General features: G+C 44.4%; 1 protein-coding gene across 1 annotated transcript in view; it reads right to left on the bottom strand.

The window, feature by feature from the left end:
• The window catches only part of TECTA (tectorin alpha), an 81,485-nt gene extending 65,284 nt beyond the window's left edge, over window positions 1-16,201 (bottom strand). Inside the window, exons 1-5 of the mRNA XM_042232999.2 lie at window positions 16,138-16,201; window positions 12,811-12,944; window positions 9,619-9,906; window positions 5,365-5,502; window positions 4,850-5,015 (exon numbers count right to left, since the gene is read on the bottom strand). Coding sequence (XP_042088933.2) covers window positions 4,850-5,015; window positions 5,365-5,502; window positions 9,619-9,906; window positions 12,811-12,944; window positions 16,138-16,201 — 790 coding nt within the window. The remainder of the gene's footprint in view (window positions 1-4,849; window positions 5,016-5,364; window positions 5,503-9,618; window positions 9,907-12,810; window positions 12,945-16,137) is intronic.
• Window positions 16,202-23,285: the final 7,084 nt, after the last annotated feature.

Genomic DNA, 23,285 nt, shown 5'->3' with positions numbered 1-23,285 from the left:
CTTTTGCCTGTGGAAAACTGCAGTCAAAGAATGAGTTTAATCAGAGAAGTGAGAAATTGGAAACAAAGGAAAATGGTCAAAGGATACTAAGCAATAATAATGTAGTCATTAAGCATAAGCAGAGACCTTTAGTTCTTTCTCCAGGGCTATAGGTAATATTCTGAGTCCTATCCTGTGAGTCGTCTTATAGATACTAAAACAGCAAGTGGAAAAGTTAACTCCAGGATGACCAGATTGTACCAGGACATGAGTTGCGACAATTCCAAGAACTGACCACAAAGACATGGGGACAAATGGACTCTGGAGCTGAAGATTTACCGTACCTAAAACAATCAAGATGATGCTGGTCAGACCACTGATGACAAATCTGAAGATGACTGTTAGGATGACTGTGCTGTTTCTACATGTAACCGCCCCTCCCCTCCCCACCCACGACCAACTCTGTCATTAAGAGCTCTCACCCCCTGCTTGTCGGCAGCAGGGAGGTGGGGTATCAGCCTTTGGACAGATGTCCACCATCCTCCCCGCTCCCCCCAGTTGCTGGCATCTGAAATAAACCAAATTTTCCTTTCTACCAACCTGGCCTGTCTATTGGCTTTCCAGCAGTGAGCAGCCAGACACACATATACATACCTTTTGGTAACAAGTAGGTGCCAGAAAAGAATCAGGAGTCAGACTCACAAAATTAAATCCCAGACTCCCTGGGAAGATGTTGGAAACGGCTGACCTCTGACTTGGCACCACCGTGGGCTCACGAATCCTGCAGACACTACTTAAGCAGAACTCACACCTACATGAGTTACCGTCTCCCCTCCGCTTTTTGCTCCATACTAGGTCGTGCACCTCTCTTTGCAACCCATGGACTGTAGCCCACCAGGCTCCTCTGTCCATGGGATTTCCAAGACTGAAGTGGGTTGCCATTTCCTTCTCTAGAAGATCTTCCTGACCCTCCCTACGCCCTGTCTAAGTCTAGCCCTACTCACTGTTTATCCACTGGACAGAATTTCTTGACAAAATCTGGGTCAGGAGGAGAATGAGGTGGGAGGGGAATGGTTCTAAACAATGTGTCAATTTTTTTTTCTAGTTTTTTAAAAAAATTAATAAACTTTATTTTTAGAGCAGTTTTAAGTTCACAGAAAAATTGAGTGCAAAGTACTGAGAGTCTCCATATACTTCCTGTCCTGATACAACTGGGAAGTGCTCATTTTTAAAACACTTACTTCTCTTTATTTGGAAGGTGATCAGTCTTTAAAACTATTTCCCTTAATGAATGATTTCCCCCCACCCAAACCCTTGAAATCTGCGAGTTCTTCATAGCAACCCTCAGTGGGCATGGGAGCTGGGCTGGGGGTTGTGATCCAGTCCTTGGTCAGGGGTCGGATTCAAGAGAACCAAGCAGCAGTCACAAGTCTGCCACCCACTGCCAAGACCGCCGCCCTAACTTCCTCCTGTCTCAGTGCTCCACCCTGGAGAAAGTGGACAAGACTATGTTCTCATCTCTGCCTCCTGGGGAACAGAGACGCTAGGAAAAACTGGCCCAGGTTGATAAGGTAGAAGCATCTGTACACTGAGAATGTTTGAAAAGGAAAACATCAAAGATGCAGTGTTAAGTGTAAACAATATCATAGGCCAGGAATAACCATAGCTTGAAACTGTAGTTGGAAAAGATTTTTCAAATTTTTATAAAACTGAATACCTAGGGACTTCACTGGTGGGTCAATGGTTAAGAATCCATCTTCAAATGCAGGGGACATGGGTTCAACCCCTGGTTGGTGAACGAAGATCTCACATGCTGCAGAGCAACCGAGCCCGTGCAGCTCAACTAGAGAGAAGGTTGTAAAGTGCAGTGAAAGATTCCACAATCTGCAACTGAGACCTGACGCTGTCCAAAACAAATAGATAAATTAATTAATTAAAAAAAAAACCCCAAATACCTAATGAAGAGCACAAGGCTGCCAGGTGAGCCGAGGCAGAGGGCAGGGCTGCCCGGGTGACAGTCCTTTCAGTATCTGCCCAACAGGAACAATTAGGTCTCAGCGGGCAGTTCTGTTTCATACCTGTTTTGAATAGGGCCCCCGAATGACATAATAGAGGCATTCACACTCCCAGTAGGTCATATGCATCAGCCTTGAAAACAGGCCCTTCCAACCTCACTGTTCTTTGGCACTAACCCAGGCTGCATATATTGTAACAGCCTCCACTCGGCATAATTTCCAGTTTCTGCTTTCTCAGCCTTCCAATAAATGAGGGGGAAATGCCTTTGAACAGAGGAGGTTTGGCCCAAAAGGTAGACTTTCTGAGATAATTTTGTTTGCAAAATGATGATATAATAAACCCACTCTATGCAACACTTCCTCTGTTATCACCCAGGCCAAATCCCCACCTCATTAGACTGATATATGTCCAGTGGCACATTAAAATGCACAGCCGTCTGTATAAGGAGATTGGATTTGTCCTGTAGATGAAACCCACAGCCATCACTCAGTGGGAGAAAGAATGAAGTCAAAGTGAAGACTTTGTGCATGGCTGGCATCTGGCCAACCCCACAGCTCTGTGAGTCTGTAGTTTTCCATTATCACAACACTTCACTCCTGGGACCCAAGGAGAGGCTGTCACCCGGCCCTTAGATAGCAGGGCCACAGCCAGTCAGCTCGGTGACCCTTGGACAAAGGGGAGAGGCTTTGGGGAGAGGCACTGGGGAGAGCTCAGGCCACAAAGGGGAGAGAGAGAATGGGACAGTGGCTTGGTGTCTTTCACAGGCCTCAGATGAAGCCATGTTTACACTGTGTAAGGGAGGAAATCGCAGTCTTTGAAATCCTGGTGAGCTTTGGAGCTAGGTTCTTTTCTGTCCAGTTTAATACTGGCTTAGCTCTAAGCATTTATTTGCTATTCAGAACATGGAGGACTTGACAGCGTCCACAGAGGCAAGGAAGGCAGGCCACCTTCGCCAACCACCTTCCCTCAGAGCAAAGGCAGAGGTCTGATAAGTGTGACTGCAGCACAAGGGAGGGGGGCAGAGGGTGTGGGCGTTCCAGGCCAGGAGAAGGTGAGAGTGCAAGTGCAAATCACTCAGTCGTGTCTGACTCTTTGCGACCCCACGGACTATATAGTTCCTGGATTCTCCAGGCCAGAATCCTGGAGTGGGTAGCTGTTCCCTTCTCCAGGGGAACCTACCAACCCAGGGATCGAACCGAGGTCTCCCGCATTGCAGGAGAATTCTTTATCACCAGAGCTACAGGGAAGCCCAAGAACACTGGAGTGGGTAGCCTATCCCTTTTCCAGTGGATCTTCCCGACCCAGGAACTGAACTGGGGTCTCTTGGGAAATAGATGGGGAAACAGTGGAAAATTGTGTCAGACTTTATTTTTGGGGGGCTCCAAAATCACTGCAGATGGTGATTGCAGCCATGAAATTAAAAGACGCTTACTCCTTGGAAGAAAAGTTATGACCAACCTAGATAGCATATTCAAAAGCAGAGACATTACTTTGCCAAATAAGGTCCATCTAGTCAAGGCTATGGTTTTTCCAGTAGTCATGTATGGATGTGAGAGTTGGACTGTGAAGAAGGCTGAGTGCCAAAGAAGACTCTTGAGAGTTCCTTTGACTGTAAGGAGATCCAACCAATCCATTCTGAAGATCAACCCTGGGATTTCTTTAGAAGGAATGATGCTAAAGCTGAAGCTTCAGTACTTTGGCCACCTCATGTGAAGAGTTGACTCATTGGAAAAGACTCTGATGCTGGGAAGGATTGGGGGCAGGAGGAGAAGGGGACGACAGAGGATGAGATGGCTGGATGGCATCACTGACTCGATGGACATGAGTCTGAGTGAACTCTGGGAGTTGGTGATGGAAAGGAGGCCTGGCGTGCTACGATTCATGGGGTCAAAAAGAATCAGACATGACTGAGCGAAAGAACTGAACTGAACTGAACTGAGTGGTTGGATGGCTGAATGGATGGATGGGTAGTTGGGTGGATAGGTGAGTGGGTGAGTGGATGGGTAGAGAGATGGATGGCTGATTTACTAATTCTGGTTGCTATAGCCTCCACTTCTAGAAGCAGAAATATGAACAGAAATCCTGTTTTCTGAATACTTTTAGACATATAAGAAGCAGGAATCTGTAAACCAGGATGTTCCTATGAGAGTCCTGGGCTGTTTTGCACATCCAAAGAGGTTTTGATACTTCAGAGAAGGCTCCAAACTTCGGATGCCAATGTAAAGGAAACCCACCGAGGTTCACTTATAGCTTGTTCACACAGATGTAAAGCCAGCTTTGATTTTCCCTAAAATCCTGCATGTTTTGCCACTGCTTCGAGGATTTTAGGAGAAGCTACCCTAAAGACTATGACATTTTTCCCCCTTTGTTTCTAATCATACTAGGAAGCACTGATTTACTTTCGTAGAGACTTGGCGATGCTTCAAGTTCGCCCACTCCCGTGGATCTACAAAGTGCAGATGGCAGAGCAGGAGTAAAAACGAGACAGAAAATTTAAAGGGGGAAATGGCAACAACGACAACAACAAAAATAATGTTCAACAGGAGGGCTCCCTTCTGTCCCTCTGGCTGAGAAATCATTCAAGAGCCTCATGCACTTTGCAGTAGTCCCCAATGGGGAGCTGTGTTCACACCCCAGGCAAGGACTTCAGAAATCACAGTATGGCCAATGCAGGCTTCAGCTCCTGGAGTGATGAATGTGCATGCTAAAATTACCGTGATCTCCATTATCCAGCCGAGCGGTGTCAAAAGAGTAAGGCATCAGCAATGAGTCCGCCCCAGTGGCTTAAAAGCCTGCCTGTCAGTCTAAACTAAACAAACCCTGCTCTGCCTCAGAGAAGAGGAAATGCCTTTACCTCTAGAGGTGCAGCCATTGGCTGGGTCAATTTCCTTCCCGTCAACTTTAAATGCCCAGCGACCTGGCACATTGACATTTGTTGTCTCTTGGATGTTCACAATATCAGGAGTTCTTGACCCCGGCAGGCTGAAGAAATTGGTGAGGTTTCCACCATTAAATCCCGCCTAGAGCACAAAAGAAAGAGCAGACTTTTGAGCATACACACCATTCCCATTTGGTTTACTTGTCCAATGCCTTATTCTCAGAGCCCAGCACAACCTGAAATCAAGAGACAAACTTTTAATTTTTCCTGGAGCCTCTGGGGCCACTGTTCCAGGTGACAAAGGCCCACTAGCTCATGGCACACCTGGATCAAGGTAGCAAAGATAGGTGAGACTAGTCCCTCGGTCCACTTGCTGGACGAGATGTGCTTCTCCAGTTCAAAGCAAGATCCCCCCTGGGGATGCTGAGAGTGTAGGCAGAGAGTGCAGTGCTTCAGAAACACATAGGAGAATGACCCGGAGCACCACCTACCTGGGCCATCACGCCCCCAAGGCCCGTCAGGGGATCGCCACCACTCGCGGTCCCAGTGGTCCAGTTGATCTCGTAATAATTGAAGAGCGTGAAGGTGTAGGAGCCATCAGATACCAGGACTGCCTGGAAGGTATTCACCTACAGGATGAGAATGCGTGGGTGCGGGGGTCTCATGGCTCGCATTCCCCATCATCTCCCCAGTAGTAGCTTCCTCTACCCTGCCCTCCCCCCACCACCAAGCTGCCAGAGCTGCTCCCAGGCCACCTCTTGCTCTGCCTTCTCTCTGAATATGTTCTCGCCTCCAGTGGGAAAAGCAAGTCATGTGTGGTTGTGCATCCAGAAGAGAAATTGCCTGAGAATTACCTACAGGCTGACTCAGCGTCCCTCATAACATCTCTGAATGGTACCAGAAGGGAAAGTCAAAGGCTGGCTCAGCGTGTGATAATCCTGAGTGCCTATAGATGGCAGCATGAGAATAAACTATAGGAAGCCGTCAGGTCGGGGAGAGGGCTGTGAGCACCTGTTCCCAGAAGTGTGGAGGGGGTGGGGGGGGGGGGGCAGGGGGAACAGGGCACGCAAATGCCCGTTGCTGTGACTCCAGTGGTGGCGAGGGCCCTGCTCTCTGGCTTCCTAGAAAACATGGCTAACCTTGGTGAGATGTCTTCCCCTCTCTTAGGTGAAGCTTGGAACATGCTTTTAAAAAAGCCCATTGTGGGGAGAAATTGCTCCTCTAACGGAGCATTCATGCATCACTTTATATCTGCAAAATTCTCTCCGTGCTCCCCTCCCATCTGTACCTCAATCAACGTTAAGATGGGCAATTTTTTTTTTGGCCCATTCACATCTCAGAAGCTAAGAAAACTGAGGACTGGGACTTCCCTTGTGGTCCAGTGGCTAAGAATCAACTTTCCAAGGCAGAGGACCCGGGCGGGATCTAAGATCCCACATGTCGCAGGGCAACTAAGCCCTGGAGCTACAATTACTGAGCCTGTGCATGCTGCAATGAAGACCCAGTGCAGCCAAAATAAATTTTTTTAAAGAAGGAAAACTGAGGGCTAAAGGAAACAGATTGCTGGACATGCCACAATGATCCAACAAAAAATAGGACTGGAGCCAGAGCTCCCAGTCTGATCCCTGAGTGTACTGTCATTACACACTATCTTAATTTTCAATTTTTAAGGACAGAGATGTTATAGAAATTCAAACCAGCCCTGCAAACAGTTTCCAGAAAGAAGCTATAGCAGCCTCTGTCCTTTACTCTTTTCCTTTGCTAATCCATACCCCTTGATGTGTGTTTTCAGGAAATTCAAGTAAAACTAGAGTTAAAAGGAGAGACTGCTTTGACCTTTCCTGTTCAAACCCAGCATTTTCCCAGCTGCCTGATACCATCCTGGTTAACATTCTGTCAGACGCAGAGGAACACCCACATCCTTATCCTGTGTAATCAAACTGGGCTAGAGGATCTTGGAAGCCCCAAATCTCCCATCCTAGACAGTCCCAGGGAGGGAGAGGAGGTGCAAGTAAAGAAAAGCCCTTTTTGTAACCAAGAACTTTCTCCTCAAGCTCTGCACTTGCCACGGCCGATGGCGTTTACGATAGAGCGGCCCAGGTATATGCCTCCTTCTCTGGCCTCGCACAACAAAAGAGCAAAGTGGGACACAGAGGGGACCAAGCAGTCAGCCTCACAGCCTGACCTGTGGGGTCAGGTTCAAGAGACAGGCATAAAATCAAGGTCATGCAAGGACCAAAGCTAAACCCTCCTTCAGACCAGGATGCTCCTTCAGGATGTGAGTTCCTTTTGAAATGAATTCGGAAATATCTTTGATCCAAGCAGGTCTTGAAAGCAACGCATGTCTGACCCCAGAAGTCAGCTCATAACCAACTAATCATCCTTAAGAACGTTCCAGAAGCTGGCTCACCCTCAGGCAACTTCTCACTTACTCTCACACATACCCCTCCCCTCAACACACACACATAGGTAATTCTACAACCTGAGTTTAAGAGTCCTCTGGATTTGTTTTTGTAAAACCATGTTTTCAATTCTTGAAAAGCCCTTTTGTGCTTTTTCGTGCCCGTGCTAAGTCACTCAGTCGTGTCCGACTCTTTGTGACCCCCCATGGACTGTAGCCCACCAGGCTCCTCTGTCCATGGGATTTTCCCAGCAAGAATGCTAGAGTAGGTTGACATTTCCTCCTCCAGGGGATCTTCCTGACCCAGGGACTGAACCTGCATCTCCTGCATTGGCAGGCAGACGCTTTACCACTGAGTCACCAGGGAAGCCCTATGATACTTCAGAGGACTTTTAATGCTACTTAGCGGGGGCAACAGAGGAAAAAGGTTAGGGTTCAGAGACAGCAGACTTGGTTTCCATCCTGCTCTGCCTCGTGTAAGGTTCAAGTCCCTTTTCTTGACCCTCGGGGAAGTTACTTAACCTCTCTGGGCCTGTTCCCTCACCTTTAAAGTGGAAGGCGAGCTTCCACGGCTCAATGATTTGCAGAGACAGGGCTAAATGATTTGCAGACATAGTCTAATACAGCTCAGGTTTCATGGTCAGCCTCAATAAATATTAGTTTTCCTTCCTTAAAGTAAACAGGTTCCCATCCCCTTGACTTTCTATTGGACTTCTAAAAGATCTCTCATGACCTATGTTTCATTGGCCTGTTGATATGTGTTATTCTAAAGAAGCGGAGGCTTGGGATAAGGATAAACAGGAGAGGGGGCAGATTTCAAAGACAAGGATGGATAGACACACCTGCAGCTCTGGAGGATTTTTATCATCTTTCTCTCCCAGGAGCTCAAAGCACTTAGATGTTCCCTCATTCATCCTCATGGAAAGAGTCCTCACCTAGTCTAGAAATTTACTCCAAAGTACAAACCAGAAAGTATCTAAATTATCTTGCCATTTTTACTGCCAATGGAAGTTTTTTTTTTTTTTTAAAGGTGGTCAGCATTTGATGGGCATTTTTTTTCTCTTTTTTTTCTCCCACTGACACTAAAATTTATTGATCGCTGGCATCCTGCATTCTAACACTGTAAGGTGTGAGACTTGAGGACATAAAACATCACCCGAGGAGTTGTTAGCAATCCATAACATGACAGAGGGAAATGTATGCTTCTTTAGAGGTTATTTCTAGCCAATGCATCCCTTGTTTAAACTTGTTTCTTTCTGTGGTCCAGGATATCTTAGTGATACAGTGCGTCTCGATGCTCCGGTCAGGAGGTGCAAAGAGACAGGGTGCTTACTGCCTGGCAGCTACAAACTGCAGACACAGCCCTTTTTCACCTCTCTCTCTCTCTCTCTCTCTCTCTCTCTCTCTCTCTGTCTCCACCCCCCTCAACTCAGTAGTTTCTTTTCCACCCTTAAACAACTGACTCATCGCCAAGGAAATGGGAAAACAGATGGAACTGGAAACAATCCTAAGAAAGCGAAGGGCAGATTTTTGAGTATCTTTGCTTACTGGAAATTATACATCGAAGACCCATCTGCTACTTCAAAGATCTCCATTGCCAAAGTCACCCAAACAAATGGCAAGCTTTCCTGAAAACCCTGTTCTGTCCTTTTATATAGAAAGTTGATTATCTCTATAATAAAGCCAGTGATCATCTTTCTTATTTGACTTTTATTTGATTGCTCATTTGGGATTTCTGAGCAGATGTTGAAACTTTATCCATGAAAACACTTTAACTGCCCACTCCAATTAGCATCAGAGATGAATAATTCTAGCCCAGGTCACAATTTTTTTTTAAAAAAAGGTCATAACATAATAAAATGAGCCAGATCATTTGGCCCAAAACTGGCACCCCATTTTCCTTTTCCTATCAGGTTTTGCGAAAAAAAAGGTAAAAAAAGGAAATTAGCTGATGGAGAGAGGCTTTTGTGCCTCTGGTAAGAGAAAGGGACCTTTGGTTTCCTAATTGTTCCCTAATCATCAGGGGTCTCAGTGGCTCAATCACTCTCCTGCAAAACAGAAATGCTACACACTGCAAGAAAAGTGAGGAGGGCTTCTTTTTAGACATTCGTGATGATTCTCGACAGAGATGACACAGCTTCTGAACTACTATTATAGCTGACCAGACTGGTTAGGTGTGATAGCTCCCTCGGTTTCCTAAAAAGTGAGTTGGCAAGACTCCTCAGTTAACTCAAGGAAACCGACATTCTCCAGCTCTAACAATTAGGCTCCTTCAGAGTAGTGAAGACGGGTAAGAATTGGATCTCAGGATATGAGGTGGAAAATGGGAAACATGAATGATTACAGGCGTGGTGCTGCTCCCTCCGTAAAATGTGACTTCCTCCCAGGTCACAATGAAAACCCAAGTGGCAGAGAAGGTTGCCATGTCTTTGAAGTACTTCCTGATGTCCTTGGTGGCTCTTTTCAAGATGACAGGGTCCATGGTCTCTCTGTAATAGATTTCGCCTCGAATCCCATTGTGCACATCTGCCCAAAATGGAGCAATGAAGGCCCTCCCATCCGTCAGGGGAAAAGATTCAGGTGTGAACTGGCTCACGAGCACGTTGAAGGAAACAACTCCGTTGTTATTGACCTACAAAGATAGGAGAGGTTTTGCACAGTGGATCTGAGACTGACAATTTCAGAGTCATAAACCAAAACAGACGTTCACCTAATCATATGAATGGAAACAACTTTTAAACCACTGAATTAGAACCTCCAGACAGCAGCTTCCATTGCTCAACTAGGAGGTTCGTTTGCTTCCAGACAAACTCATCAGTTTCCTTTCACTTTCAATTTGTAGTCAGCTTCATTTCTTAAATAATCAGCCTCATTTCCATGTTCTCTATCCTGTCTTTGTTTGCACTTATCAAACGCTACTGGATTATGTGTGTGTGTGTGTGTGTGTGTGTGTGTGTGTGTGTGTGTGTATGTGTTGAGTTAGGCAGTGGCTTATGTGGACAATAAAGAAGGTCTAGAGTTACAGATGCAAAATAGACAGAAAAAAACCAACGTGGAAGCAAAAAGTTAAATTAAAAAATTAAGGAACTCTGTATTAGACCTTGATTCCTATCATATGATGAGAGAGGAGTGTCAGTAAAAGATAGATCAAATACTCCATCATCAAACTCAGATCTCAGATGAACCACATCCCACTCTGAGACATTTAAAGGATTTCTACTGATGTCACAACCACTCTGTACCCAGAAAAGGGACAAGGTAATAATCTACAGATGAGCCCAATTCCATTATAGCTCTTGTAGTCTGGGGACTTCTTTGTGTAATCTCTGCACAAAATGGAGACATAAAAGCTTTACACTAAATATGTAAATGACTTATCTTACAATGATTTCTTCATGATTTGTAAATGGCTTAGTAAGCTTACTAAATTACTCAACCTTATGCAAGTAACAAGCCAATATGCATACTCATAAGCAGGATCTGTAAAAAATTTGCCTCTGTCTGTGTCTGCAGCTCAATAAGTTGGCCCATGAAGCTCATTTAACTCTAGGGCTTGTACCGTTTCAACAGCAGGAATGTCAGTGATGGGAATCCTTCCATTTCCTCAATACAGAAATATTCTATTGTTAGTTTCATATTAATTAGAAATATTATGGACATTAATGGTGATCCAGATCCCAGAGGTTAGTTATCAGTATCTGAGCCATGGGCACATCACCCTATTTTGGAAGCAAGGGTGTGTGGTTTGAAAAGGAAGCTGGAGACCTAAGTACAAAGACATTGAGAGTCTACTGTCTGCAAGTCAGCAAACAACCTAGAATCTTGAGCAAGACTATATGACTCTGGAAACTCAGGGAACAATTTGCCCTCAAATAAGTCTGCCCTCCTTCTGCAAAAGCAAGAATTTTTCAGAATCCATGTCACCCAATACAGTGAAGGAGAAAGAGGAGCTTAACTAAATACACGTGTTTTGGCTAGAGGTCTAGGAGACCAAGGCTTCCAGAATGGAAGCCCTGAGAATACTCTCATCTCCAAAATGAGGTCAATATATTCAGAAACTTACCATCACCTGTTACAGACCAAGGAGGCTATACTGTAAGTAGAGCATAAAGGGCATTTCAAGATGCCAGAGGAATGTGTTTTCTAGGAAATAATGGTGTAATTAAAACACACAAACTAGGAGAGGAAGTTTCTGATGACTCAGATGTGTTCTGATTATCTTCTATAGTTAAAGGCAGTGGTTCTCAAACTTTTGTGGGCATCAGAATCCCCTGGAGGGCTAGTTAAAACAGATTGCTGCCCGCCTCCCAGATTCCATAGGTCTGGGGTGGGGCCTGATAAGTGACATTTCTAGCAAGTGCCCAGGTGGTGCTAGAGCTGTAAGTTCAAGCACCATGGGTGATGTAATGGAAGAGGAAACTGTTTTCTGGTGGGACTCAGCTCTGAGCTATCAATAAAAAGCAGAGAAGACAGAGGTCCCAGACATAGAGGTGACCAGAGATAGAGGTGTTCAGAGTTTGATTTCTTCCTCCGGGGCTGCTGCTGCTGCTGCTAACTCGTGTCAGTCGTGTCCGACTCTGTGCGACCCCATAGATGGCAGCCCACCAGGCTCCCCCGTCCCTGGGATTCTCCAGGCAAGAACACTGGAGTGGGTTGCCATTTCCTCCTCCAATGCATGAAAGGGAAAAGGGAACGTGAAGTCGCTCAGTCGTGTCTGACTCTTTGCGACCCCATGGACTGCAGCCCACCAGGCTCCTCCATCCATGGGATTCTCCAGGCAAGAGTACTGGAGTGGACAGAACATAGGAAAAATTGGAATGTAATATAATCTTCATTTTCTTCATTCAATTCTTTAAGGCCAAAGATAAAGACAGGTTTGATTGCTCTGAACCTTTTCGTCAATGTGCAGTAGTCTCACTAGCAGCAATTCCAATGGTAAAAAATAAAAAAAATAACCTGAGAACACAGGTCCAGAAGAGCTCTGACAGCAAATGATACCATTTCTTTATGCAGTTTTGACAATGAGACCCTATGGCGGATCTCAGACCCTTCGAGGGTGGCTGATTCTGCAAACAACGTGTAAATAATAGTTGATTACCCCTCTTCTCTGCTCTGACTCTGCTCCAAATTGGTAGGAAGTCTAAGAAGAGCAGATGCCTAAACTCTTCACACCCCCAGAAGGAAAGAAAAATGAGATTATTCCTATTGGTGGTTCACTGTATCTTTTTATCTTGTCTAGTGGCAGAAATAATGTTCCTGGCATTGGGGCCTCTGCTTCTCTTCGGTGTTTAATCACCCACAAAAGCAATTTATTGCCCTGTATACTCCTCTACTATGAACATTAGCCATTAAATATACCTTTGACTTCCTTAATCATAAAAGCTATCAGCTCATGAAATCTCAGAACTCGTCATCTGGGCTGCCAATAAATCCTCCATTCCCAGAGCCCTGGAAAAAGGTATTTAAAATACTTTTCCTTAATGACAAACAAGGTGGGGAGAGCCGTAGAGGAACAGCCAAGTTGTTTCTCACTTACATAGACAGTACGGTAAGGAACACCGAAGAAGAAGACAGGAATGGCTAGCTTAATCTCAGATGAGCTTCCATCGTCCACTTTAGGGGTCTTGGTGTCATTCTGCCAAAATGGATACATGAGTTCCCTGGGCTGAACTGTCAAGAGAGAGGGTGGTTAGGTAGACAGCAGATCTCTCCTCCACTAGGCAAGCTGCTTCCTTCCCATCCACTAGAGCCACCTTCTTCCAGTAAGTTACAAATGGCACAGACATCAGGTGGGCTTTTTATTTATCCTAAACCTCAGCTGGACACAGTGCGTGATCTTCTGCCTCCGGAAAGAGGAGCATGGAAGTGATGATGTTTCTCCTTAAGAGAAATCACTTCCTGCTTCACTCTATATTTTCATACATTTAGGAGACAGCAATGGTTATCATTGGCTGGAAGGTTGTGAAATTGACCCTGCCTGGAGCTCTCAGAGCACTGAGAGGGGCCCCTGGGTCTGGCGGGGCTTAGCCAGCTTGATCCTTGATCAGAAGGCAGAGTACAGAGAATGTGGCCGGTGGCTCTGAAATTCTCTCCTAGCTCAAGAATTCTACTATCAAGACTTTTCCTGAAAGGAGTCCCCTTCTTCCCACTGCACAATAGGAGAAGATAGCAGATCCCAGAGGAAACAGACAATAGTTGGATCTGGGACAAGGGTGGGAGGAGAGGGTTTGTAGTAAGTGGCCCGTGAATGACCTTGATTGAGCTCCAGCCCCGTGAGAAGGCTCCCTGCCCGGCTCCTGTTTACAAAGCCAGACACAGGATACTCTGGGGCACAGGAGGTTGGGCTTCTGTGAGTTCTTTGGAGAGGAGGCTGGGGAATCTGACTTATCACCCTGGTCAAAGGTGAGAGTCATCACGCAGACACATACACCTCACCTCCTGCAACCCTGTCACCACCTCTCCTGGCAACTTGGCTTATTTCTCAAATTTCTCATCCAAACTCTTGCAAAGGGTGGCCCAGTTCATTGAAATGAGACAGCTTCTCTAGAGTCTTCATTACCAACGATCAGGTCCGATGGCTTGTATGAACTAATCTACATTTGGGATTACATTACATTAATTAATTACATTCCACTAATACTTTTTCTCTGCCTGGATGGAAATAGAGCAATAGGATACCATCTTTTCCTCCATGTTCTAAAACTGTGTGTTAGTTTCCAGGGACAGCAGTGCATCCATTTGGGGTTTCTGCTGACAGTTCATGGGGTACCTGATTGCCACAATCCAGAGGCTGACACCCATCCTCAGGTTGGGTGGAGGGGGGCCCTCCTTGGAAAAGTCTCTGCTCTGTGTTGATAGAGTCGATAGGCTAAAGAGCAAATGGCCAATGGTTGCCCTGCTCCTCTGGGAGTCTTTTCGTGGGCAGACAGCAGTTCACGGAAGAGAGAGACAGAGTGACCAGAAAGCCACTCAGCAAGGCCAGGCCCCAGCTTTTCTCCTCCTGAAGAAGGGAATTCCAGGACGTCTGCCTGGAGGAAGAGCACCTCTGTTGCCAAGGATTAATATAAGAGGAAAGCGGGGAAAGGAGTCTGGTCTTTAGTGAACACCAGCCTGCAGAAGTCGCTGCAAAGCCAGCCAAAGGAAGGAGCTTTCAGAGGTGCTATAATTAATTTCATCACAGGAGCTCTCAGCCCACGTGCTTTATTTAGTGTCACAATCAGTAGACAAGAAAGGATTCTTTTCTAACAGTCATAATTACATAGACGTAACAAACTCCAAATTCTTAGAAGGGAGGAATTTTTTAAAAATTTCTTTGTGATCCTTATCATAGAATTCTATATAGGTACTTATTAAATTTGAAGGGTAATGAGCTTTCTCAAATTAATAATAATAATAAATCAAATCTTGCTATGGATTTATCCTTCATGGGGAACTTTTTAGGAGTGACACCCAAGTGTAAATAAAGGCCTGATTCACACTGAATTGCAATCATTTGAATGGAAAGAGTAATTTGTATTCAGGGCAGCACTGGCTGAGCTGCCAAGGAAATGGAAACTCCTCATCCCTCTTGGAGGAGACGGAAAACTATGGTCAGAGAGACTGTCTCTAACTTCTCTCTCTGCTCCAAAGGCAATGCAAATTTGCAAGAGTCCTTTCTTCATGAGTGATCCTAAATAGTTCATGATTTTAGACAGGAAAAGAATGGACAATTAACATTTTTCAATATAAGAATACAAAGATTCAGGATATCTAATATTGCAAGTACGTAGCAAATACTTGTTGAATGAAAAAAAAAGATGTTTAATAAAAGATAAAAGAGAGTAGGTTTAAACTACAGTAATTTCCACTTTAAAGTCATTACCATTATAAAAATATGACTTGTTAACAGCATGGCTTATTGATAGCATCAGAGTTAATAAAAGAAAACTCCTTATTTGTGCTGATCTTAAGCAGGGAATTTACAGTAAACATAACTATGTTTCCAGGAGATTTTTTCCCCCAACAAATAAGACATACTTTCTTAGTGCAGTAGTGGGTGAGGGGCAGAGGGACTCATTATTGTGGGGTTTCACACCATGGCCTGCCCGATATAGCTGCTTAAGTTTATCCAACCCTAGAAAAATGGTAGGGCTCCACACGCCTCATACACCTGTTCCCTCAGACTTGTGGTCATGTGTCCGTTCAACTAAACAAACAAAACCAAGACAGACGCTCTAGAATTTTAGTCAGGAACATTTCAAATCAATATAAACTTTCCTACGTTTCTTGTTTAAAATTCAAAAACTGTAGAAAGAAATCCATGCAAGCTTTTACCTACTCCAGGCAATGCTACATAGAGAAAAAAGAGAAATCACGGAGGGGAATAATTTTCTTATTTCACTTGCAGTTTTAGATTTTTGGCCATGGTAAATGGTCACTGAGACTCAAGTCACTGACATTAATGTCATTGAACTTTTCTGATTTTGGCTTAAATAAGTGTTTTTTTTTTTTTTTTAAAGTTTGTGCCACCAGTTCAATGCCTTCCTTGGAATCAGTCATCAGGGACAGGTTGCACATGCACCAACCCTATATACTTTTAATGAAAATAATTTGCATTATCTTAAAGACCAACTCCATTTACATGGGGCAACCTGGTATAAGCAAATTGTGTTCCAAGTAAAATAAGAAAAAGTAGGGATGTAAGTGAACATCATTCAAAGTTAATATATTTTGCCCTTGACAAGAGAATTTAGTTTACATTTTTCTTGTTGTAACAGTAGACACATGTACACCTGCCCTGACAATTATGGCTCCAACAAAAGCGTCTCTTTATAAATTCAAGAGAGTGCTAATCACGAGCTTTATGGAATTTTGTAGTACTCACCTTGGTGCCATACAAGTGCGAAGATGAAAGAGACCCAAATTCTAAGTAATGATGAATAATTCATCCTGGAATTTTAAAAAGAAAAAGAAAAAAATCCCCAGCTTGCCAGAGTAAACAGAACACCAGGTGCATTTGGTGGCAAATCCCAAGACACATCACAAACGTCATAGAGCATTCACATAACAGCAGCAACAGTTCTGAGTTAGGCTGAAGTGCCCTGGATGCTGGCAGGGCCTCTTCAGTTCAATACTTTGTGGACAAATTAGATTCCCCAATGAGAAGCAGTTTGGAAGTGTAATGAATCACTTAAATTGTCAGGAAATTATATAGAATCAATGAGCAAACAACCAGTAAGGAAAGGCATCTCCGCTCCAGCTACTAGAACCCTGAAAACCAGCACCTCACTCTAAAGATGCCTGGTGGGTCTCTAGAACAGACATCCATCCTCTGTGAGACCAGGCTATCTCATTATCACAACAGCTTTCATTCAAGATCCAATAAAAGCCAGTTAAAGCACAGGTGGTCCTACAGGCAGGAGGATTTAGAGTTTGCTGTCCCCTCCTCGAAGGGCGGCTCAGTGGTAAAGGGTCCACCTGCCAATGCAAGAGACGCCGCAGACTCGGGTTCGACCCCTGCGTTGGGAAGATCCCCTGGAGGAGAAAATGGCAACCCATTCCAGTATTCTTGCCTGGAAAATTCCATGGACAGAGGCGCCTGGAGAGCTGCAGTCCATGGGGTCGCAAAGAACTGGACACAGCTAAGCGTGCACACGCATCCCCTTCTCTAAAGTATGGAGCCAGTCCATCATTTTGAAGTGCTGACCAGAGTCGCGGGCAGTATAAGACTCTTGTCCACTGACCATCCAAATGCGAAATAAATAATAGACACATAACAAAAAAAGAATCATGTCAGGATGGCTCTTTGAAATTACGATAAAAATAGAATCCAGTACAAAAGCAAGTCATTAGTCGTGGCAAATTAGTTAGAGAAAGAACATCACAGAAGCGAACTTGTTTTCATTTTAGTTACAATCCGTTGAACCGGTGGCTTTACCCTTGGACAGTCTGTGCCGCTCTGTAGAGCTAAAATGCAAGCTCCCAGTTATACATACACCTGGAACCGAAGCGAGTGTAGAGGAAACCCTGAAGCTTGCTCCCGGCAGCATTCTTAAAAATAAAACCCTTCCCTATTATTGGAAGCTATCACAATTCATCAGCCAAACTTCCAAGGAAAAATCAGTGAACCTCCTCTGCGAGTTTTATTGTAAATCTTCAGCTGTCAAGCACACGCATTGAAATCTCAAGCACACCATAAATATTCGTCAGTTTTGCTGAAAACGTGACTAAGACTTCAGCAGAGATCACACACAGTTTTTAGCAGAAGGAGATGTCAGGCAGGTTTAAGACTGAAGTCCTTAGGGAAAGAGTTCAGAGAGCAGGAAGGAGGATTCATTTAAATATTTGTATTTATGAAAAATGTCACTAACCTGTTCGGCAGGGACTGGAGGAATTGAGTCGGAAATATTAAGCCAAATCTTGGTAAACCCGGAAAAAATTAGGTAAAATAAGAATTTATGTCAGTTCTCCCCCACTTGCTGCCAATTATTTCTGATTCCTGAAATGATGTCTGAATCCCCTTCTCTTAAAACCAAAAATTCAGTTAGTCCTCTGCTAGAGTCAGGTTAAGTGTTGAGTTGCAATCAAGTTTTTTTTCCTATTGATTAAGGAAAAGTAAATCTAAAGATCAGTTTCAGGATTGCGTAGAGAGGTTCTTTTCCTGAAAAACTAGACCTTTTTCTGCCCCCCTCCCCACTCCCACCCCTTAAAAAAAAAAAGTAGATTCAGATGGAAATGTCAGTTACTTGGAGCTGAAACCTTGGTCCTTTCTGATCAGAATCACTTTGCGCTGAAAACACAAAAGAAACCCCCCCTTCTACCTTTGTACCCAAAAAAAGAGAACTGTATAATGTTACAGAATTAGCATCCACCAGCATGATTTTAAAACTACAAACAAAGCTGCTGCCTCCAACATTTAAAAGAAGCTGGTTTGCTACTAAAGGCTTTTTTTGTCTCTCTGGTTTTGAACAATTGCCACTGATAGACTCTACTCTGTATTTTCACAGGTATGCATGAAGTATTTAAAGAAATGCTCTCAAAATTTTCTAGGTTTTATTTCTGCTACTTTGATTCACCCCAGGGCAGAGGATTAGGCCAGGGAATAGGTAAGCAGCGTGAGGCATGATCTTTCACAAAGGAAAAATCAAAGGCTCTGAAAACCTCCAGAGATGCCTAGTGAGGGTCCTCGGAGGGTGTGGGGAAGATAGAACCCCTCCTGATGAAATTTTGTTCTAGGTATTTAAACATCATGAACAAGGCTAAAACTGTTTCCAGTTCTGTCGATGCAGAATGAGAAACATTGGCTAAGGCAGAAACGAAGTTTATTATCCAAAATTATTAAAGTGAGACTTATTTTTTAAAAAAGGAAATCATTTGAATGTAGCAGGGAAAAACTCTCTGTAAATTAATAGGAATTTAAAATTGCTCCAAATTTATCTCTGACCAGACATTTAAATGCCAACTGTGTCAAAAGACATAACTCCAGTTTTCAGTACATTGTCCTAAAATGGACAAGAGGTTTGGGGAACTGATTTTTCAGTCTAAATTAGTCAATATATATTTTTTCCAATATCCTGTGGTAATTCAGTAGGGTTTTTACCCTACTCTCCATATATAATTACTTTCAGATGTGTCAAATATCTATCTATCTTTCTCCAAAAGGCACATATTTATAGAATAGAAAGCCTGACTTTGGGGGTGTCTCTTCCCAGTAAAATTAACTCAAATCCAAGACTCACCTTGAAAAGCATTTTCCTTGCCCAGTCTTTATTAAGGTGTTAGTCCTGTAGTCAATCTAAATGTCATGAAGCAAAATAGCTGGTTCTACTTTAGCAACTCCTAGTGGCATAACTGTTTTGGTCTTCTCTCTTCGTGCACTCAGGGGCATTTGTGTTTAGCCTTTTGATCCATATTAAATGCTTCGTCCTTCTTGAGGCAGGACCGCTCCTGGGTTTAACCAGATACAGAAGATGGCAGTATGCATGGCTCAGAATGGCTGGCTCTGGGTGTGAGCAAGTCAGGTGCCTGAGAGCAGACAGGGCTGATATATCACTGGTTGGGCTGGAGAGCCAGTCAGTGAGTGTGTATTTTAAGTGTACACTCAGTGGTCACAGAAGGGGAAAAAAATGACAAAAATCTCTTTTTATGCCTGTCGGCAGGGGGACTTATTTTGTTGAAGGGGTGAAGTGAGCCAAGATTCGACAAGATTTAGACCTAAGGTGGTGTGGGCGTGGCTTGGAGCCAGTAACCCAAGACACTTTGTTTTTTACAAAGAAGGCATAGATGGATGCTGCTTTTTCGGCAGGAGGAAAGACAGTTCAAACGAAACACAAAACAAAACATCTAATTTCCTAAAAACAGAGTCAGCCCTATATGCTGACTGTTTTTGTTTCGTTTTCTTAAGTTTCTTACACCTTTTGTGCAAGAAATAGATTTGAGCTAGTTTGAAATGGTGCAGTGAGAAGTGTGGCAGGCTGCAAGCCTCGAGCTGTGAGCTCCTTCAGCCTCAGCCTCACTGCTGGGGCCACGGGACACCCTGCCAGTGACTGGGCCATGTGGTAGGGCGATGGCCTCGTCACTTTGCACCCAAAGCAGGACTCCTCTAATGGGCAATTTTTGCTCGAGAGAACCTAGGTGAGGTGACAGACAATATCAAGTCTTCAACTGAGGCAGCTCTATTATGCTGAAATCAGGGTCTAATTGGGAAAACCCTGTACTTGTGTACACAATTTTATGTATTAGGATTTTATATATAAATAACTGGGCTTCCCTGGTGGCTCAGATGGTAAAGAATCTGCCTGCAGTATGAGAGACCCAGGCTCAATCCTAGGGTCAGGAACATCCTCTGTAGAAGGGAATGGCTTCCCACTCCAGTATTTTTGCCTGGAAAATTCCATGGACAGAGGAGCCTGGTGGTCTAGTGTCCATGGGATCCCAAAGAGTCGGACATGACTGAGAAACAAGAATTCATATACATCTATCCATCCATCTATATATTACACATATATACACATATGTACACATATGTACACACATGTACACATATGTATACACACACACACACAGAGGTTGAAATGCCCAAATTACCGGGACAGATGGCAGAAGAAGGAATTAAAAGTCTCAGAAGAATGAACGTGTTGGACGTCCACAGGCATAGAATTCCAGGTAAAATAGCATCTGACTAGAGAACCTACTTTATGAGAAAAGGGATGTGACAGTGTGCACCCCAAATTATAGCAGGAGCCACAGGTTGGAGCAGCGCCCCAAGAGGAGGACCCACGGGTCCAGGTACCAAGGTACGGAAACAGGAGTAGCCCCACTTGTGACCACTCCCAAGGATTCTTGGCTCCCAACGCCTCATCTCTAGGTTGCGCAGAGCTTGACATCCTGGTTCCCAAGAGGGCATACTCTCACCGGAAGACAGGACAAGAGTCCTGCTGAACTGCAAGCCGTGGCTGCGATGCCGTCTGGGTCCTCCGGGTTCCCTGTGACAGACACTAGCAGGAGAGATGAGCCATCATCCCATCAGGAATCCCTGACTCTGATGAGCAGGAGGAGGTGGGGCTGCTGTTGAATGACAGGTCCAAGGGGTAAGGTGTGCGGAACTCAGGTGATACCTTATGGCAGCTCTGGATACTCCCTCAGCTGCTTGTGACTGTGATGGACAAGCACAGCAACCTAAGCCTGAGCAGCATATGGGTACCAGGGATTCAGACTCCTCAGGAATTAGAGTTTGGGAGAAACCACAAGGGAAACCACTGAGACCCGCAGAGGGGATAGAATGGATGGTGGAAGAGGGAGATGATGGGTTCCGGTCATGGGCCGGAAACCCACCGCAGGGGCCAGAGTTCACTCCTCTGATCTCCCCTCTCCGAGGTTCCCCTCAGGAAGAGAAGTCCACCAGAGCCCTGGGAGAGCTGGCCCTGACCATGGAAGGAGAACTGCATCTACGCACGGCATGGGGTGGACCGCGGTCTGTACAGATGTGCGCCACTCAGATCCACCTTACAGAAAAGGATGCTCTGAAGCCACAGAGTATGGTTAGCTGGCAGCTTCCAATGGCTGGCTCCTCTGGGGTCTGCATCCGTGCTCAAGCTCAGGTTATGTTCTGGTGTTCCTCCATCCATGACTGAGAAAAGCTTTGGTATAAAGGACCTGAGTGAGACTCATAGGCACTCTTTGCTCCAGAGCATCGTATTGGGCTTGGAGACCGTGTCAGGTCCACGGCACAGTGTGATGCCCTCTGCTGCTGCATCCTTCTTTCCCACTTTTCCTTCACGGGTGTAATTCCCCAAGAAGTCTTCTGCACTCCTCCCTGCACCTTAGCATCTGCTTCCCAGACAGCTGAGTCTGTGACACTGATGCCTTGGATAAATCTACCAGCCCTCTGCAACTGATCATTCTGCAGTCTCCATATGCCATGGAGATTCCACATATTTCTGCAGTGCATTTGTTTCTACTACTTATCCATCAATGGGTTAATGTTCAGCCTCCTAGATCTAGCTTGACAAAGTGATTATGTCTAAGGTTATTCGTTTATTCAGCTGGGTCGGGTCTTAGTTGTGGCACGTGGGCTTAGTTGCTCCTTGGCGTGTGGGAATCTTAGTTCCCTGACCAGGGATTGAACCTGCATCCCCCGCATTACAAGGCAGAGTCTTAACCACTGGACCAGCAGGGAAGTCTCTTCATCTAATGTTCTGCTTAACGTTCTCCCTGAAAATAGTGGTTAGTTACAGCAGAGTCCTTGAAACGGAGGAGCTGATTCATGAGCAATTATGCTCGTGATGACCTCCTAGATAGTAGAGATGTTCACAATGGAAAGTTCTCAAGAGCGCTGCACCTCGAAGTTTGTTTCCCTTACTGTCTTGGAATCTTTGTTCTTATACACCTGGGTTAACTTTCATAAAATTGGTTCTCATGCAGTCTGTTAGTTTTTCCATCTTAAGAGCATAACGTTTAAAAACCTGATGTCATATTTCTAAAATTTTTCATATTTAGTAGTATCATGGTAATCATTTTGTAACAGTAAGCTGGAAGCATTAGGAGTTTAAATTGTAGCACAGATGCTCTAGAACCTGTCTTTTTAAAGAATTAATATTATTTACCTCCAAGTAATTTTCTTTTTTTGGTGGGAAGTTTTCCCTGGTGGCTCAGCAGTAAATAATCCATCTGCCAAGCAGGAGACTTGTATTTGATCTCTGGGTCAGGAAGATCCCCGGGAGAAGTAAATGCAACTCACTCCAGTATTCTTGCCTGGGCAATCCCATGGACAGAGGAGCCTGGCAGGCTACAGTCTATGGGGTTGCAAAACAGTCGGACACCATTTAGTGACTAAACAATAACATTTTTCTTTTTGTGCTGATCTTAGTCTAGACACTGAACTCTTAATTATGAGAAAAAAGGCACTGACTCTTGGAAGATCACATGGAATGACATTAATGTTTATTAGCTAACTAGCAAGACTTTCTAGATCTAAGATCTCAATAATAAAAGATGTTCAGCTCTGAAACTTAAACAAGGACTCAGATATTTTCTGAAAATAACTCTAGAATTTATCTCTAGGCAAGGGGTTTGTAATATCTAATTCTAAGTAGACCAACATAACCAAAAAAAAAAACCCCACAACCAGTCAGTCTTATTCTAACATCCTTGCTAGCACATTAGCAATAAAGTTGAAAAGGGATTGGGGGAAGACACTTTGTATTCCCTATTCACCAAGTAGTTCTTAGAATTTCACTGGTTGGAAAGAAACAGTTCTGATTAAAGCTTACTGCAGACAATAAACGGAGGGTTTTAAGGCTATTTGTCTATCACTTTTCAAGGGCACTAGGCTGAAACAAACGCTGGCACATTGTTAAGGATGAATAGTACATATACCATCTCCAGTAGAAGTGAAATCTCACTCACCAGTGATTTAACAATTGCAGATTCCAAGGAAAGATAGCTCCTAAGACAGACAATTTGTATGGCTCATGCAAATCCTTTGTGTGTTGAATTCAAGTGGCTAGATCTGCATGCCTAATTGGGAAGAAT

This window comes from Ovis aries, chromosome 15, assembly GCF_016772045.2.
Source record: "Ovis aries strain OAR_USU_Benz2616 breed Rambouillet chromosome 15, ARS-UI_Ramb_v3.0, whole genome shotgun sequence".
NCBI lineage: Eukaryota > Metazoa > Chordata > Mammalia > Artiodactyla > Bovidae > Ovis > Ovis aries.
This window is presented reverse-complemented; position numbering and strand designations above follow the sequence as displayed.